At 37.6% G+C, this 16918-nt stretch overlaps 1 protein-coding gene across 4 annotated transcripts in view; it reads right to left on the bottom strand.

Moving 5' to 3' along the window:
* The window catches only part of LOC100266961 (probable LRR receptor-like serine/threonine-protein kinase RFK1), a 50715-nt gene that overhangs the window by 2789 nt on the left and 31008 nt on the right, over window positions 1-16918 (bottom strand). For all 4 annotated transcript variants that reach the window (XM_010657269.3, XM_010657270.3, XM_019222529.2 and 1 more), the window contains one exon: window positions 7519-7662. In XM_010657269.3, coding sequence (XP_010655571.1) covers window positions 7519-7662 — 144 coding nt within the window. The remainder of the gene's footprint in view (window positions 1-7518; window positions 7663-16918) is intronic.

Raw genomic sequence — 16918 nt, 5'->3', positions numbered from 1 at the left:
AAAGATTGAGGCCCCAATTGTGGTAGATATTGTGGTGATTTGTGTGATTTTTATTTTTTTCCATATTTTGTTCTCTGTGTATATGTTAAATAGGGACCCGATTATGTATGTCAAAATATTGTATGAATGGCCGAATACCTTGGCCTTGAGTTTTGTATATTATATATAGACTTTACAAGGATGCTATACATGGAAAGCAAATAAAAGCAAATAAATTCCCGCATGATTCTAGCCCTATACATGTAAACTATAATCTGTCAAATAATATATGCTAACTGTACAGAATAATAAATGGAGAAATAAGGAAACAATTGTGGGCTAAAATAAGGAAAGAAGTGTGGGCTAAAATAAGGAAAGAAGAAGTGTGGACAGCAAGTTGTCCTTTGACAGCCCTCCTCAAATTGATGCAGGTTAATCAACAAGCATCAATTTGCTACTTAGCAAGCAATGTCGATAACGAGGGAGAGCCTTGGTGAATATATCAGTAACTTGTAAGTCAGTGGAAATATGTGGAAGAGTGATAACACAAGCTTCAAAGGCTGCACGGATAGAGTGACAGTCCACTTCAATATGCTTTGTGTGCTCATGATAGACAGGATTGGCCGTGATCTGAATAACACTTGTATTATCGGCATGTAGAGGTGTAGGATCGGTCTCAAAAAAGTCTAACTCCGCAAGCAAACCTCGAAGCCAAATGATTTTAGAATAAGCAAGAGACATCGCCCGGTTCTCAGATTCCGTAGATGACTTAGAGACTCTATCTTGCTTCTTACTTTTCACAAACATCTTAAACTAAAACTCCCTACTAAGATAGTGTTTGCCATTGAAACGAACAATAGAATATTCTCCAGACATTACAAAAACAGAAATAGCCTAGGAAACAAAAAAAAAAAAACATCGTCAAAGAGCCTAAATCTGATAACAAACCTCTAAATAATCGAAGATCTCCAAGAGCCTAGAATCGAAGAAACCCAAAGAAAACTCCAAGATCACATCACAGATGTGTTGTCACAACCACCAGAAAAAAAAAAAAAAAAAAAAAGAACCGAAGAGCTGGGCTAAAGTCCGAGAGCCCCTAGGGCTAAATCCGAGAGCCCCTAGGGCTAAATCTGTGAGCCCCTATGGCTAAATCTGTGAGCCCTTAGGGCTAAATCCGAGAAAACCCAAAGAAAAACTAGAAAGCGTGTAAACTCTAGGTTCAGAACACAAGCTCTGATACCATGTCAAAATATTGTATGAATGGTCGAATACCTTGACCTTGAGTTTTGTATATTATATATAGACTTTACAAGGATGCTATACATGGAAAGCAAATAAAAGCAAATAAATTCCCGCATGATTCTAGCCCTATACATGTAAACTATAATCTGTCAAATAATATATGCTAACTGTACAAAATAATAAATGGAGAAATAAGGAAACAATTGTGGGCTAAAATAAGGAAAGAAGTGTGGGCTAAAATAAGAAAAGAAGAAGTGTGGACAGCAAGTTGTCCTTTGACAATGTAAACACATACAATTGAATGAATATTTGAGTGATTCTCAATTTCTTCATGGTATTAGAGCATAGTTTGCTCTAAAACCTTAACCAATCCATGGCTGACAAAAAAGGAGACAACCATCAATCCAGTTAATCAACAACCCATGAAAGAGAGTCGGAGATAAACTCCTCAATGGGCTCGGACAGTGCATTCGACAACTCCCCACTCCATCTTACCGTTGAAAAATTGAACGGTAAGAATTATAGAGAGTGGGCGCAGGCAATCAAGCTTGTTATTGACGGAAATGGAAAGTTAGGGTTTCTTATCAGCGAGACTCGACAACCACCTCCGATCGATGTAGTAGCATCCCAGAAATGGCGGTCCGAAAACTCCTTCATCACCTCATGCTTGATTAACTCCATGAAGCCAACCATTGGCAAAACTTATATGTTCCTCTCGACGGCAAAGGATGTGTGGGATGCGATACGGGAAACATATTCCGATGCCGAGAATGCTTCCCAAATCTTTGAACTCAAGACACGGCTCTGGCAGATGAAGCAAGGAGATTAGGAAGTCACGGAATACCACACCAAGATGCTGGGTTTGTGGCAAGATCTCGATCTCAACTGCGAAGAGGAATGGGAGTGCACGGGTGACAGTGTGCGCTTCAAGAAGAAGATGGAGAACGAGAGGGCCTTCGATTTTCTAACGGGGCTGAACCACGAGCTTGATGACGTCAGGAGCAGAGTTCTCAGTCGCCGGTCGTTGCCCTTCATCAGAGAGGTCTTCTCTGAGGTGCGACAAGAGGAAAACAGAAGGAAAGTGATGTTGAGGGAACATCTCTCGTCTGGGCCCGAGGCTTCAGCCCTTGTAATCTGTGGGCCTCACTCTGGATCTGGCCCAAGACAGTCCAAGAGGACTTATTGTGAGCATTGTAAGAAATTGGGTCACACTAAAGACACTTGTTGGACTTTACATGGCAAGCCCGCGGATTGGAAACCCAGACAGCCCAATAAAGCCCATAGTCATCAGGCCTCCACCGAAACCCAGACAGACAAAACACCCACAGAAATTCGTTAGTCAACTTCTAGTGTGGGGTTTAATTCTGACCAGCTTGCGAAATGATATGAGTTTTTTTCTAATTTCCAAGCCTCTGGTCAATCTTCTACTACTTTGTCATCTGGTTCTTTGGCCCACAAAGGTACCTTTCTGACAGCACTTAGCACCATGTCTCATATTACTCCTTGGATTATTGACTCTAGTGCATCTGATCATATGACTGATGCTCATCATTTATTTTCTACATACTCTTCTTGTGCCGGTAATTTAAAAGTAAAAATTGTGTATGGTACTTTATCCCCAGTTGCTGGAAAAGGGAGTATTCGTATTTTTTAGTTTATTACTCTCAACCCTGTCTTACATGTACCTAATTTATCTTGCAATTTGCTGTCTATTAGCCAGTTAACCAAATAGTCTAATTGCTCAGCTAAATTCATACCCTTTCATTGTGTTTTTCAGGACCTATCATCAAGGAAGGCGATTGGCAGTGCTAAGGAAAGTGAGGATCTATATTACTTAGATGAAACTGATGTGTGTGGACAGTGTCCTCCTACTGTTTGTAATTCTGCATCTCGTCCTAGGGACAGTGAACTTTTGTTATGGCACAAAAGGATGGGTCATCCTAGTTTTCAGTACTTAAAACATTTATTTCCTTCACTATGTTCAAATAAAGCTTCATGGGATTTTCAGTGTGAAGTGTGTGAACTTGCCAAACACCATCGGGCATCTTTTCCTAAATCTAAATTTTAGACCATCCATACCATTTACTCTAATTCACAGTGATCTATGGGGACCCTCACGTACCCCCAATAGGACCCATAAAAAATGGTTTATTACTTTTATTGATGATCACACTCGCCTGCGTTGGGTATATTTGTTGACTGATAAAACTGAGGTTCGATCAGTCTTCATGAACTTTCACTCTATGATACAAACTCAGTTTCACACCAAAATTCAAATTCTTCGTACTGATAATGGTACTGAGTATTTCAATCACTCCTTGAGCACTAATCTACAAGAAAATGGTATTATCCATCAAAGTTCTTGTGTTGACACCCCTCAGCAAAATGGGGTTGCAGAACGGAAAAATAGACATATTCTTGAAGTTGCTAGTGCCTTGCTGTTTACTTCTCACATGCCCTCACATTTTTTGGGTGGCTCTATTTTGACAGCCACATACCTTATTAACCGAATGCCTAGTCGGGTCCTATCTTTTGTCATACCCCTCCAGAAATTCCAAGAGTTTTTTCCTCATTCTAGAATCGGTGCACATCTTCTACTTTGTGTCTTTGGGTCCACTGTGTTTGTCCACACTCACGGACCTAAGCGGAACAAATTGGATCCTAGAGCGCTTAAATGTGTCTTTTTTAGCTACTCTTCCACACAAAAGGGCTACAAATGCTATGACCCAATTTTACAAAAGCTATATATTAGTCTAGATATCACATTCTTTAAGCATACTCCCTACTACTCGCTTCAGGGGGAGTTCGTGAGTGAAGCTAGACCTCCCTTAACCTTAGACTACCTCGAAGTTGTTGTGTTAGAATCCACTCTGTACCTTATATCTACCCCTTTGCCTAATACAGAAGGGCACTTGAACTTAGGAGGAGATACGGAATTACAAACAAATAGGGAAACAATCGTCTACTCAAGGAGGCCAAAATCGAAGTCTAGTGAGACACTCATCTCCGAAGCACTAAAAGAGTCAGAACCGGTGATAGTTCCAACCCCTCAGGAGTCTGGCTCCAATACTGATCAGGTAATAGATGACTTACCCATTGCTCTTAGGAAACAACCTCGTTCATGTACTCTCCATCCTATCTCGAAACTTGTGTCTTACAATGCTATTTCTGCAAAGTGTCGTGTTTTTACAACTAACCTTGATAGAATCCAGATTCCTAAAAACATTCAAGAAGCCTTGGAGATTCCAGAATGGAAAGAGGCAATGATGGAAGAAATAAGGGCATTGGAAAAAAATAGGACTTGGGAAGTGATGACTTTGCCAACAGAGAAGAAACCAGTGGGCTGTAAATGGGTATTCACAGTGAAATATAAGGCGGATGACACAGTAAAACGAAACAAAGCCCGCCTAGTTACAAAGGGGTTCACTCAGACCTACAACATCGACTATACCGAGACATTTGCACCAGTGGCAAAGCTTAACACTATACGAGTTCTTTTATCCTTGGCAGCAAACCTCGACTGGCCACTCCATCAATTTGATATCAAGAATGCCTTTCTGAATGGTGAGTTGGAAGAAGAAGTGTTTATGATTCTACCACCAGGGTTCTGTAAGGAAGAAGAAGAAACTAGGGTATGCAAATTGAAGAAATCTTTGTATGGTCTCAAGCAATCACCGAGAGCATGGTTTGATAGATTTGCAAAGGTGATTAAGAACTAAGGATACCAACAGGGACGGTTGGATCATACTATGTTCTTCGAACAGTCCAACGATGGAAGGATGACCATCCTAATCGTGTATGTCGATGACATCATTCTCATTGGAGATGACACATGAGAAGTGGAGAGGTTGAAGAAGGTGTTAGCCATAGAGTTTGAGATAAAATATCTAGGTCAAATGCGGTATTTCTTAGGAATGGAGGTCGCCAGATCAAGGAAGGGAATTAGTATTTCCCAGAGAAAATATGTACTTGACTTGTTGACTGAGACTGGCATGCTTGGTTGCAAGCCAAGCGATACCCCTATCAAGGCAAGAAAAAAGACGGAAAACGACAGAAAACTCATGGATAGAGAGAGATATCAGCGACTAGTAGGTAGACTGATCTACTTTTCTCACACTAGACCAGATACTGCTTTCGCCGTAAGCGTGGTTAGCCAGTACATGCATTCACCAAAGGAAAGTCATCTGGAAGCAGTGTATAAGATCCTCAGATACCTAAAGGGTTCTCCGGGGAGAGGACTATTCTTTAAGAAGAGTGATAGTAAGAAGGTAGAGATCTATACAGATGCAGATTGGGCAGGATCAACAGATGACATAAGGTCTACTACAGGTTATTGTACCTATGTCTGGGGGAATCTAGTAACATGGAAAAGTAAGAAGCAGAGTGTAGTAGCCAGAAGCAGTGTCGAGGTTGAATTTAGAGCAATTGCACAAGGTATGTGTGAAGGACTATGGTTGTAGAAACTGTTGGAAGAACTACGCATTACAGTAGAACTCCTCATCAAACTCTATTGTGACAACAAAGCTGCCATTAGTATTTCTCATAATCATGTTCAGTACGACAAGACCAAACATATAGAAGTGGACAGACATTTATAAAGGAAAAAATTGAGAAGGGGACTATTTGCATGACTTGTATCCCTACAAGGGAACAATTGGCAGATATATTCACCAAGGGGTTACAGAAATCAATCTTTGAAGATTTTATTTGCAAGTTGGACATGATTAATATCTATGATCTAACTTGAGGGGGAGTGTGGAAATCTGGTATGATTTGAATGGTGATTTGTAGGATATTGTGGGAAAGATTGAGGCCGCAATTGTGGTAGATATTGTGGTGATTTGTGTGATTTTATTTTTTTTCCATATTTGTATTTTTTCCATATTTTGCTCTCTGTGTATATGTTAAATAGGGACCCGATTATGTAAACACATACAATTGAATGAATATTTGAGTGATTCTCACTTTCTTCAGCAAGGAGAGCAAAGAATTAATCAATCATCTTTTTCGTCACTGTCCAATAACTTTGGGCTTATGGCATAAACAATTCAGCCTAAGGGAATAGATCGGGTAACACCATGTTTGGTGGTAGAGATGATGACTATTTCCTTCAAAGGTTTGGGCATCATGCAAAAGGAAAGGTTCTATGGGGCATTGCAAACCCTAGTATGATTTGGTCAATTTAGCAAGAAATGAAGGAGGGAATTTCTTAATAAACTAAGAGGACAATGGATGTGGTTTGGGATTCATTTTACTATTTTTACTCTCATTTTGCCTATACTAGCAAGGTCTTCAGAGGCACCCCCTTGAGTCTTAAATTGTTAGATTGAGAGTTTATATGCAAGTCAAGGAGGTTGGTTAGAAAGACCACATGCATGATCAGTGCCAATTGAAGGAGTAGTTAGATTGAACTTTGATGGATGTGTCTTAGGCACCCAGGGCAAATTGGGATTGGTGGTGTGATTAGAGATCATTGAGGTTCAAAAATCAAAGCATATTCCAGACCTACAAGGGATGGTTTTGCTATTGAGACTAAGGTTGTACTACTTTTGGATTGTACAAGCCAAAGCTTTAAGCATGTCCAATTGTGGTAGAAGGGGTTCTGTTATTGTTATCTTATGGATGGCTAAAAAGAAAAGACGTTCATGGAAACTTGAAAGGTAGTTGTGCCAAATTTCTGATATCTTTATAGAGTTGGGATGCTCCATTCAATGAGTTCCTCACTTAATCAAGTGGCAGATGGATTAGCTAAAAGAGTAGCAAAGCAATTGGTATCTTTTTGTATGAGATTATATGCCTTGTTGAGTCTATCTAATGTTTGTTTTGAATGTTTCAATTGTTGTTTTGCTTTTTATGATATCTCTCATTTGTTTAGCTATATGGATCCATGTAAATGAATATCCATTTCCTTGGTTTGATTTAAATTTGTACTTTGTGGAAGGATGTTTTGTCCCGTTTGATCTTTTTAACTAATAAAAAAGATCTATTGGGTTTTTTTTATTAAAAAAAAAAAAATTATTTCTCTCCACTTTTCCACGGAAAACCAAGAGAAATTTTATAATTTTTCCTTACCCACTTTTATCCTTCTCTTCTTCCTTTCTACTTTATTTCCCTCAAACTTTCTAGTAATCAAACATAGCCATAGTGAATGAACAAATCATTGTAACAATTAACTATAAATAAAAGGTCAAATTTGAAACCACCTTAAATATAATGCGCTTGTGCCAATAGAAGATATTTGACAGAAAATGCAATGAATCAATACTAAGCAGCATTTGCAAACAATATAGCCCATACCTTTTTCTTCCTTTTTTTTGCCTCTCAAACAACCTTTCCACGCAAGAAGACCCAATATTAAGAAAATAATGAATAATCCTACCACTCCTCCAATAATATATGCATTTGTTTCCTCTTTCCTACTACTTGAACAAGATTTGAAATCTGCATAAAGAAAATATAAAAAGGTGAAGCTCATTAGCAAACTATAAGAGCATGAACATGATTAGAAAGTTGGTAGAAAGTGTTTCAAATTCCTGTTTAGTAAATGTTCCTATTGATAAGGCACATTATATAGAGGATTTACTATGCTCATGAAATAGGGCTTAAGTTAGGGTGTAGATACTAGGAGTTGGGAAATAGAGGCTCAAGAGTTGTATTTGTGTTTTTTTCCCCCTTTGCGGGTTTTGTATTATATAGCATACTAGTTCTTTTTTTATATAAAAGGATCATCCAAACCACATAAAGATCTCATATACCTTATCTATATGTTAGTGCATTAATAGGTGACACAAAAGCTTTTGTTGACACAATAGATGGCTTGTGGCCAATACTAATGATTTGCTACAATTGAGGTAGCTCTTAGTCCAAAAAGTTGTATCATGCGCATGGGGATGGGGGGATTGATTGATTAACCTTTTGCTTGGTGGCTTTGATGCTTTGATATAGATTATTCAAACTTCCTAAAATAGATTAAATTCCACCTAAAAGTGTGACTAATACATTGATAATCTCCATTAGGGTTTTTGAGGGTTATCTTAGAGGCATGATATTGTGGTGTGTGGTTTGCTTAACTTTGATCCAAATGATTTGGTGAGAGTAGTGTCAAGACTTGAGGATAAATGGAGGTTTTTAAAGACTATTTAGGACTTGATTTATTTCTACTCCTCTCTTTGCACTTCCATCTTTGTAGATCTAATATGTACTCCTCTTAATGCTCTATAACTTGATTTGAACGTGGTTTTATAAGAAAAATAAAGGTAGATAAGGAGTTGAATCCAATGTGTATTCTACTACCTTTAATGGGTTCAGTTTACTTAGACAATTATAGGTGTGCTTTACCTAACTTTTTTTTCTTTAATTAGAAACAAACACTTCATGTCAAAAGTCTGTTGGCAATTCTAACCTTGATGTTGTGGAGTCCTAGTTTGCTTATCTAAACCAGATGCCCGAGGGTTTGAACCCCATTAAATCTAAACCCATTTTGCCTAATGAGGTTTCCAATTTGGTTACAATTAGCCAGGGTGTTGCTGTGGTCTCCCCAATGGGCGAGTTCCAAATAAAAGGCATGTCCCCCAGGAAGATGGATAAAGTGCATGGGGTTTTAAGCTCTCTAGATATTAAGGTGTATTCCAGGCGAAAGAGCAGATGCTCCACAGGTATTTGAGACCTGGTGAAACTGGTTTGGAGGTTTAGGGTCTGTGAGGTTTTTCCATGAAAATTATTGGTTGAAATACTAGGGGTTTGGGGTCAAGAAAAAAGCGAAGGGTGGTTAAAGATTTTTTGAGGCTAGAGAATTAGGATGTTGTGATGATTCAGGAAACAAAAAAGGTGGTGTGTGACAGAAGGTTTATTAGTAGTGTTTGGACGGTCAAAAATAAGGAATGGGCTGCTCTTCCGACGTGCAGGGCTTCAGGTGGGATTTTGATTATTTGGTACTCTAAAAAACTATGCAATAAGAAGGTGGTAATAGGCTCTTTTACTGTCTCAGTCAAGTTTGTGTTGAATGGATGTGAACCTCTATGGCTGTCCGCAGTTTATGGCCTAAACAGTCCCTTACTTAGGAATGATTTTTGGGTGGAGCTTTTAAACATTTTTGGCCTCTCTTATCCTTTATGGTGTGTGGGCGGTGATTTTAATGTCATAAAGAGAAGTTCAGAAAAATCAGAAAAATTGGGAGGCTTTAGTTTAACTTCAAGCATGAAGGACTTTGATGGTTTTATAAGAGGTTGTGAATTGCTTGACCCACCTTTACGGAACACACCATTCACATGGTCAAACATGTAAAAGTCTCCCGTATGTAAGAGATTGGATCAGGATCAGTTTCTTTACTCAAATAAGTGGGAGCATTTTTTCCCTCAAAGCCTTCAAGAAGTTCTTCCTAGATGGACATTGAATCATTGGCCGATAGTTTTGGATACCAATCTTTTCAAGTGAGGCCCAACACCTTTTAGGTTTGAGAATATATGGTTGCAACATCCTAGTTTCAAAGAGTGCTTTAGTAGTTGGTGGAGAGGTTTTCAAGGAAATGGGTGGGAAGGTCACAAGTTCATGAGAAAGTTACAATTTTTTAAGGCCAAATTGAAATAGTGGAATAAGGTTTCTTTTGGAGAACTAAACGAAAGGAAAAGAAGTATCCTAAATGAAATAGCTAACTTTGATGTTGTTAAGCAAGATGGGGTTCTCACTTCTGAACTTTCAGTTCAAAGAGCTTTAAGAAAAGGGGAGCTAGAGGAATTAATTTTGAGGGAAGAAATTCATTGGATACAAAAAGCTAGGGTGAAATGGGTTAAAGAAAGGGATTGCAATTCAAAGTTTTTTCATAAAGTGGCTAATGGTAGGATAAATAGGAAATTTATCAAGGTGTTGGAGAATGAAAGAGGTATAGTGTTAAATAATCCCGAGAGCATCACAGAGGAGATTTTACTTTACTTTGAAAAGCTCTACTCGAGTCCCCCTGGAGAGTCTTGGAGAGTTGAAGGCTTAGATTGATCCCCTATATCTGAAAAGAGTGTGTCTAGGTTGGACTCCCCTTTTACTGAAGAAGAGATTTATAAGGCCATATTTCAATTGGATAGGGATAAGGCGCCAAGGCCTAATGGCTTTACCATTGCAGTGTTTCAAGATTGTTGGGAAATGATCAAGGAGAAGTTAGTGAGGGTGTTTGCAGAGTTTCACAGAAACAAGATTATCAATCAAAGAACTAATGCCTCTTTCATAGTTTTGTCGCCCAAAAAAAGCCTGACAAAGGAAATCTCAGACTTTAGACCTATTAGCTTGATCACTAGTCTTTACAAGATAATAGTCAAAGTGCTATCAGGGCGTCTAAGAGGGGTACTACATGAAACTATCCATTCCACTCAAGGCGCTTTTGTTCAATGGAGACAAATATTGGATGCAGTTCTTATAGCTAATGAGATAGTAGATGAGAAAAGACAATCAAGGAAGGAAGGAATTGTCTTCAAAATTGACTTTAAAAAGGCTTACGACCATGTGATTTGGGATTTTTTGGATCATGTGTTGGAGAAGAAGGAGTTTAGCCATAGATGGAGGAAATCGATGAGAGGATGTTTGTCCACAGTATCTTTTGTAGTCTTAGTGAATGGAAATGCTAAAAGGTGGTTTAAGGCATCTAGAGGATTAAGACAGGACGACCCTTTATCCCCTTTTTTGTTTACTTTATTCACAGATGTACTAAGCAGGATGATGTTGAGAGCAGAGGAAAGAAATTCGTTGAAGGGTTTTAGGGTTGGTAGGAACAGAACAGGAGTGACCCATATGCAATTTACAGATGATACCATTTTCTTTTCTAACACTTGTGAGGAAGAATTGCAGACTCTCAAGAGTTTATTGCTAGTATTTGGGCATATTTCTGGGTTTAAGGTTAACCTTAACAAGAGTAATCTTTTTGGCATCAATCTTGAGCAAAATCATCTTTCTAGGTTGGCCGAGTTGCTTGATTGCAAGGCTTCTGATTGGCCTATACTCTACCAGGGTCTTCCTTTGGGAGAACCCAAAGGCTTGTGGCTTTTGGGATCTAGTGATTAAGAGAATTTCGAGGAGATTAGATAGGTGGCAAAAGGCTTACTTATCTTTTGGAGGTAGGATAACTCTTATCCATTCTTGCCTTACCCACATGTCTAGCTACTTTCTTTCCTTATTTAAGATTCCCACATCAGTGGCTGCAAAAATTGAGAGATTGCAAAGAGATTTTTTATGTTCAGGGGTTGGGGAAAGGTAAAAGAGATCATCTTGTTAGTTGGGATGTAGTGTGTAATCCAAAGGCAAAAGGGGGATTGGGATTTGGGAAGATTTCTTTAAGGAATCTCGCTCTCTTAGGGAAATGGTTGGAGAGGTATCCTAGGGAGGGTTCAGCTCTGTGGCATCAGATTATTTTAAGCATTTATGGGACACATTCCAATGTTTGGGATGTCAACACTATAGTCAGATGGTCACATCGTTGTCCTTGGAAGGCTATTGCACAAGTCTTTCAGGATTTTTCCAAGTTTACTCGGTTTGTGGTAGAAAAGGGGAAAGAATTCGGTTCTGAAAAGACTGTTGGTGGGGGGACCAACCTTTGGGATCCCAATATCTAAGACAATTTAGAGTAGTCACGGATAAAAATATTCCTAATATATCTTCAATTCTCGGTTCTACTCATCCCTTTTCTTGGAACTTTAATTTCCGTCGTAACCTTTCCGATTCTGAGATAGAAGATTTAGAATGTCTCATGCAGTCACTTGATAGTTGGCGTTTATCACCATCGGTTTCAGATGCGAGATCCTGGTATTTATCTTCTTCAGGGCTTTTTATAGTCAAATCTTTCTTTCTAGCCTTGTCCCAATTTTCTGGTTCTTCTCTAATTTTCCCTACTAAGTTTGTTTGGAATTCTCAAGTCCCTTTCAAAGTCAAGTCCTTTGTTTGATTAGTAGCACACAAGAAGGTAAATACTAATGATTTGCTACAATTGAGAAGATCTTACAAAGCTCTTAGTCCTAACATTTGTAAGTTGTGCATGAAGCATGGAGAATCAGCAGATCATCTTTTTTTACATTGCTCTTTGACAATGGGGTTGTAGCATAGATTATTTCAATTAACCAAAATGGATTGGGTTTCCCAGAGGAGCATCTCCGACATGATGTCCATCAATTATAAGGGTTTTGGTTTATCTAAGAGAGGGATAGTTTTGTGGCAAAATGCGTGCATTGCTTTAATTTGGGTTGTGTGGCGGGAAAGAAATGTGAGGATTTTTTAGGATAAAGCAAGGAATTCAAAGAATCTTTGGGATTCTATTCATTTCCTTGCTTCTCTTTGGGCTTTTTGTTCCAAGGTTTTTAAGGGGATTCCCCTTAATGTGTTATAACTTGATTGGCTAGCAATGTGTAGCTTCAATGGGTTGGTCTAACCTAGAGAGTTTGTTTGTTTTTACATTGTATTTTCTGGATTTTGTATTCTTGTAGTTTAGATTTTCTTTGGTGGGAGGATTCCTCATCCTTCTCTTATACTTTTTTCTATCAATATATCTCTTTATCATTTCCTATTAAAAAAAATTATATCAAAATTGAGAAAAAACTATCCACTCTAGAGATATCAATGGAAATGCACTATGACCTTAAAAGCTTAGTTGCCCAAGGAATCCCACAAGATGTATACCTCAACTCTAGAGTAATACAAAAAATCTGATGTGACCATCTATCAAACTTCCATGAGCTTCTCTCCTCATTCACTCAAGTTAAACCCATTACAAAACCATTGTATACTAGAAGGTTCAATAAACACTCAACTTTTACAATTTGTAAGACTTCCAACAAGACTAATATCTTTGCTTTGATGGCTAGACTCGTTCCAACATTCTTAGAAAATGCTCTCATTAATGTTCCATGATGATCCAAAAACGTTCCTCTAATTCTCAACTATCTTATGTTACTAAAAAGCACCCATTAAAATTCAACTTGACATTGCCCATTTGAGGAGACTTCAATGTTGGGAGTATCTCCTTAACTTACCTTATAGATTTGCTCACTAGATTCTAATCTAGTAGTACAATACTTAAAAGGGTGCCCACAAATGGTGCACTAGTTGCTGCTTGGAGAGGAAGAGCAATAAATAAAATTTCATATTGCCTCTAAAATACGCCATTTATTTATTTTTATTTTTAAAAAAATCCTTACATTTGTCTCCCTCCATATAGTCCAAATTAATGTAAAAGCAACAATATCCCATAGAGATTTCCCTCTAAGAAGACCTCCAAAACCTTGGATAAGCAATTGCCAACATTTCCACCATTCTTCTAGCTAGAACCTAGTTAATCCTCACAACTCCATACAACTTATGCCATAATGTCAGTGCTACTAGGCAATTTTTTTTTTTTTTTTTGATGAGAAACAAGAGATGTATATTTTAATATTAAACAAAACATGAGAAAAATAAGGAGTCCTCCCCACAATTACAAAAAAATCATAATATGATTGAACTCCTCCACCATACAAGAATTCTATACAAAAGGTTCAGACTACAACACAATATACAAATATGTCATCTCCTCAAGTTCTAACTAAGCTCCTCTCAATGATGCCTAAACCCATTTAATTTACACACAAAATGTCAATTGAGTCGAATAATACTAAAAGAAAGCCTTGGTGCATGAGGCCTCGAAAGAGGAATAGAAATAAAGGAAATCCCACAACCCATTTGCTATCCTCCACTCATCCTGAAAAAATTCTCGCATTTTTATCGCACCATACAATCTAAAGCAAAGTGAGACAAGCAATTTTCTAAAAGGTTTTACCTCTGTGGAGCTCCCCAAAACCCTATATGAAAAGATCATCATATCGCTTATAGTCCTAGGTGAAACCCAATCACCCTAACTTGTCTAAATAGATAGTGCCAAAACCCCAAAGTTATCGGATAATGTAGAAAGAGATGGTCAATAGATTCTCCACTCCCTTTTCATAAAATGCACTAATCGTGCTTAAGGGGTTTGAAAAGGTCTTCTCAATTGTAACATGTTGGTATTTACCTTCTTGTGTGTCATTAACCAAGTAAAGGCCTGACCATAGATGAGACTTTAGATTTCCATATAAATTTGGCATGGGAAGAAAGAACAATATTTGTCGTATTAGACAAAGTCATGAAAAATGATTTAACTAAGAATAATCCTAAAGACGTCAATGGCATGCTATCGTATTTAAGGCAAATGGAGACAAGTGCCCACAAGTAAGAGAATATGAGTCTTTGAAGGTCCTCAATCTCCAAATCTGTAAGGTTGCGATGGAAATTAAAATTTCAAGAAAAATAAGATGAGTAACCAAGAATAATTGAAATGATTAGTCTTATCAAAAAATAAATAAATAATTGAAATGATTAGATTTTTAATTTTGACAACTTTATAAAAACTTGAAAATTGTGAACACAAAGGTCGATCCCTCCACCACAAATCCTCTCAAAAACGAATTCTCACCCCATCACCCACCACAAAACCACAAACCAATGTAACTTGAAAAAACCCGAAACACTTGTGCAATGGCCTTCTAGGGACATCAATGTGAACATCTAACTATAATCTTGGCATCCCATCCATCAGGATGTGTCCCATAAATGCTCAAAATAACATGATGCCAAAGGCCAAAACTTTTTTTAGGGAACCTCTAAAGTCATTTCCCTAAGAGAGCACGATTCTTCAAAGAAATCAACCCAAATCCTAGACCTACAGACTCCTTGGGCTTTAATGAGATCATCTTTTTTAACCCTCCCTAACTCCTAACTAGAAAAAATCTCTTTGTAATTTCTTAATCTTAGACACTAATGACACTGGAATCTTGAAAAAAGATAAGACATAGTTCGGGAAGTGGGGCAAGCATGACTAAATTAAAGTTATTCTACTCCTTAGAGACAAAAAGGCTTTTTCCTATCCATCTAGTCTCCTTAAGACCCTGCTAATCATTGGATCCCAAAATGCAACTACCATTGGATTCCCTCCTAATGGAAGACCCAAGTAAGTTAAAGGCCAACCTAAGACTTGCATTCAAGCATCAATGCTAACCTGATAACCAAATCCCGACTTGTGTTAGTTCCAAATAGAGTGCTCTTATCTAAATTGATCTATAACCCTAACATATTCCCAAAAACCAATAGGATCAGTTTAAGGTTTTGTAGATCTTCTATGGAAGCTTCAAATAAAAAGATGGTATCATCTACAAATTGTAAATGAGACACTCTAATCCTATCCTTACTTACTAGGAATCCCTCTAAAAGACGTTTTCCTCTACTCCTAACATCATCCTACCTAATACATTAGATGCTATAATGAAAAGGAATAGGAAAAGAGAATTTCTTTGTCTTAAACCTCTAGTTTAAGACATGACACACCATTTTGGCTGATGGCCTTGGTAAGGTCTCCTTTTCTATAGCAAGTTATTAGTATTAACCTCCATATTTGTCACCAGCCATGCAAAGGTGTTGACTTTGAGTAGAGCTTTAGATTTCCTAGTAGATTAATTATAAGAAACAAAGATGATTTTAAGGAATGAATTGATTGAAAATAAACTAGAGGGTGTCAAAGACTAAAACTTCATAACCGAGAAAGTGGATGATAAATACATATGAGCTCAAGTCGATATAAAGGAGAGTAAGTTCCTCAATTTCATGGTGGAAAAATTGCACAAGAAATTGAAAATCCGAGACAAAAATAGAAGGGATGAGATCAAAACTGAAGAAACACAAAAATCTCTCGATCTCATTGCTTTAGAAATATTTGGAAATTAAACATAAAAAGTCGGCCATCCACCAAATATCTTCCTAGGACTGAATTTTAGTAACCATCATCCATAAAATAACGAGTGAAATAAGAGAAGACAAGGAAAACTTGTGAAATGGCCTTCTAAGGACACCAACTTGACTATCTAACAACAACATTGTCACTTCATCCATTAGAGTATAGAAAATAGATAATTAGATACTCAAAATAATCTTGTGCCGTAAAGCATTGCTTTCCCTAGGGAACCTCCACGATCGCTTACATAAGATAGCTCTATTCCTTAAAGTTATCTTCCTTCTACCCAAACCCCTTTTACTCTTTGGCTTACACACTTGATTCCAACCCACAAGATAATCTAACCACAAATTTTTTTTTGTAATCTCTTTATTCTATAAGTCATGTTGGTAAGAGGCTTAAAAGAGACAAAAAAATAAGAGGGAATATGGGACAAGAATGATTGGACTAGATTTATTCTACTACCTAAGGACAAATGAGCCTTCTTCTAATCATCTAACCACCGAGAAATTCTTTTCATAACTAAATCCCGGAAAAAGACAAATTCTAAGACCCTCATCCTAAGGAAGACCTAGATAAGATAGAGGCTAATCAAAAGCCTTGCATTCTAAAGTGGTAGATAAATCAAGAATTAGGCCTTGACTTATATCAATGCCTAATTTTGATCTAGATTTATCTTCAATCCTAAAATGTATCGAGACACTAACAAAATGATCTTAAGACTTTGTAACTCATTTGAACAAGCTTTTAAGAAGAATATGGTATCATCACCAAACTGCAATGAGTCACCCTCATTCTACTTCTACCCACTAAGAATCCCTCAAAGATACCACACTACTTTGCTTTCAACATCAATTTACTTAACATGTATGTCATAATAGTAAAGGGCAATGGAGAAAGCATATCTCTCTACCTTAAACCCCTTAAAGT

The sequence above is a fragment of the Vitis vinifera genome, chromosome 10, assembly GCF_030704535.1.
Source record: "Vitis vinifera cultivar Pinot Noir 40024 chromosome 10, ASM3070453v1".
Taxonomy (NCBI): domain Eukaryota; kingdom Viridiplantae; phylum Streptophyta; class Magnoliopsida; order Vitales; family Vitaceae; genus Vitis; species Vitis vinifera.
This window is presented reverse-complemented; position numbering and strand designations above follow the sequence as displayed.